We start from the raw sequence: 2,559 nt of genomic DNA on the forward strand, positions 1-2,559 counted from the left end.
CTGTGGGAACCTACAGCGCGCTGTAAGGACATGTCTGACACTGCCCCGCCACTGTGCCGCCTACTCTTTGTACCTTCTCCTCTGCAAGACCTTCAGCAGGCATGGGCAGCCACCCTCGAACGTGGTATGGCCCTTGACTGGTTTAAAGCAGCCCTCGGCAGCACCCTCGACACCCCACCTCGTCAACGCAGAGCACAGCGCACCTCTACGGCCATCGCCACGCTGCCGACTGGCGTCACAGGACAAGGACACGCCCCGGGCATGGTCAAAAGGCTTCCAGGACGACGACCACACCCGGCGCCACGCCTCACAGTGCTCGGCAACAGTAACCATCAGCTGCTCTCCCCCGATTCGGGGAGGAAAAAACGCCTTCACCGATCTCCCTTGAATGTAACCCTTCCCTCCTTGAGTCTATAAAAGGGGGGACAGGAGCACGCTTGACGGGGACAGACCCTCAAGGACACGGACGCACACGCACTCACCTCTTCTCATATTGGCACTTGTCTCAATCAACTCTAGCTCATCTAGAGACTTAGGAGCTTCCCTCCCTCTCTCGGTCAAGCTTGTACCCCCTACTACAAGCACCCCCGGTGCAAGATAATATAGTGTTCCCCTCACTGCTGGACATACGGCCTCCTCGGCCGGAACCAGGATAAATCCGGTGTCATTGTGTTTCTTCTTGCATCAACCATCTAGGGACCGAAACACGCAGCATCATTACTGGTTGGTGCTAGACCGCGAGGTCCGGACACCGACACGTCATATTCAACATTTTAATTTTAATATTTTCAACATTTCATCTTTACAGACATTTTGAAAGTCAAATTTTGAACTTGTTTAAAAAATATTAAGTTAATTCTATCAAAATATTGAATATGTAACTAATTGAACTAAAGCGTGCGCTTTAAAATGGATAGTTTATATCTATCTCCTACAGGCTACAGCATACAGCCCCCTAGGTTGTCCGTCGGCTTCGCCTGGCTGCCTCTTGTGTCCGCCTGGTGGTTGGACGATTCCGCCGAGGGACAGGAGGAAGAAGCAGCAGCCAGCAGGTGCTGGCGCCGATGGATGGATGGCGGTGAGGTGACCCGGCAATTTCTCCCCGGCGTCTCCTCTCCTCCACAAACGTAGTGAGGATTGCGATCGCTCCTCCGATCCGATCCATATATGGCTATATAGTGGAAGGAACAAGTCGAGGAGAAGAGCTAATTATATTAACGCGTACTGCGTGGGAGGCAGGGGGCAAGTAATTTTAATTAAGGTACCTCCTCATCTATCATCAGAGCTAGCGTAAGAGATAGAGAAAGAGAGAGATCAGGGTCGATCGGACGCTATCTGCAGAGAGGGAGAGAGGACGTACAGCAGATCGACGCCGGCCGAGTCGACGACGACAATGGCGGAGGCGGCGGACATGGAGCGGATCTTCAAGCGGTTCGACACCAACGGCGACGGCAAGATCTCGCTGTCGGAGCTGACGGAGGCGCTGCGGACGCTGGGGTCCACCTCCGCCGACGAGGTGCAGCGCATGATGACCGAGATCGACACCGACGGCGACGGCTGCATCGACTTCAACGAGTTTATCACCTTCTGCAACGCCAACCCGGGGCTCATGAAGGACGTCGCAAAGGTCTTCTGATGATATGATCATTCAACACATACCTGCTGATCATGCATCCTACAACAATCAAAGATGGAGTCACCTATACCTATCATCGTCGTCGCTCCATCAGCTGGCTCGCCGATCATACATATATATCGTCTTTGATTAATTATTTCATCCATCGTCATTTAATTTGGGGTGGTTTATTTACTAACTTAAGCAGTACTGCTAGCTAGTACGATCGAGCTAGCTCCATCAGTTTTGTTATTCTGATGACGAGTCTCGTTTTTTTTTTCATCGACCTTGTTGGCTTCGATTCCAATATATATGGACGACTTTTCTTTTCTTTTCTTTTTCCCGTTCATATGATATATATGCCTCCGATAATTCCTTAAGTAAATTGTACTGCCTCAGCAGCTGGGCCGGCTATGTAATTGATTGGAGAAACGAACCATCTGCATCCTAAGCAAAGTATGCATGCATGTTTTCATTAATGGAGTTTGATTATTGTTTCTTTCTTTTGCCGCAATCACTCTAATTTTAGTTTTATTGTTTTATTTCTGAGGGAAATTTAATTTGGTAGTGTATTTTTTCTTTGCTTATGAGGAAAGAGAAATTACAGTTTTTCTTTAGTTTAATTTGTTGGTTGCATTATTGCGCAACGTGCATGAATTTTTTTTTCATTTTGTGCTGCTGCTAAGTCCAAATGCATGTATGTATAAGCCGATCGAAAGTGGGACGACGTACGGCCTTGGATCATCAGCTACTGGAGGGAGAGGTACATATGCATGCTTTATTAGGCTCCAATGCATGCGCAGCAACTAACTCTAGTGCAAATCCACTAGCCTGAGATAGATACCGTGAGATTCGCAATACTGATCGATGACGGGAATAACTGATCGATGCCTCCCACCGGGGAGTCACCATCATTCCTATCCTTGAATGAACGAATCACCTAC

General features: G+C 48.7%; 1 protein-coding gene across 1 annotated transcript; it reads left to right on the forward strand.

Moving 5' to 3' along the window:
- The first annotated feature begins 938 nt into the window (after nucleotides 1–938).
- LOC120713109 (polcalcin Phl p 7-like) lies at nucleotides 939–2,112 on the forward strand. Its single transcript, XM_039999098.1, has 2 exons — nucleotides 939–1,261; nucleotides 1,342–2,112. Exon 2 carries the CDS (start codon nucleotides 1,394–1,396, stop codon nucleotides 1,634–1,636), a length of 243 nt encoding a protein of 80 aa, XP_039855032.1. The 5' UTR covers nucleotides 939–1,261; nucleotides 1,342–1,393; the 3' UTR covers nucleotides 1,637–2,112.
- Nucleotides 2,113–2,559: the final 447 nt, after the last annotated feature.

This window comes from Panicum virgatum, chromosome 6K (genome assembly GCF_016808335.1).
Source record: "Panicum virgatum strain AP13 chromosome 6K, P.virgatum_v5, whole genome shotgun sequence".
Taxonomy (NCBI): Eukaryota; Viridiplantae; Streptophyta; class Magnoliopsida; order Poales; family Poaceae; genus Panicum; species Panicum virgatum.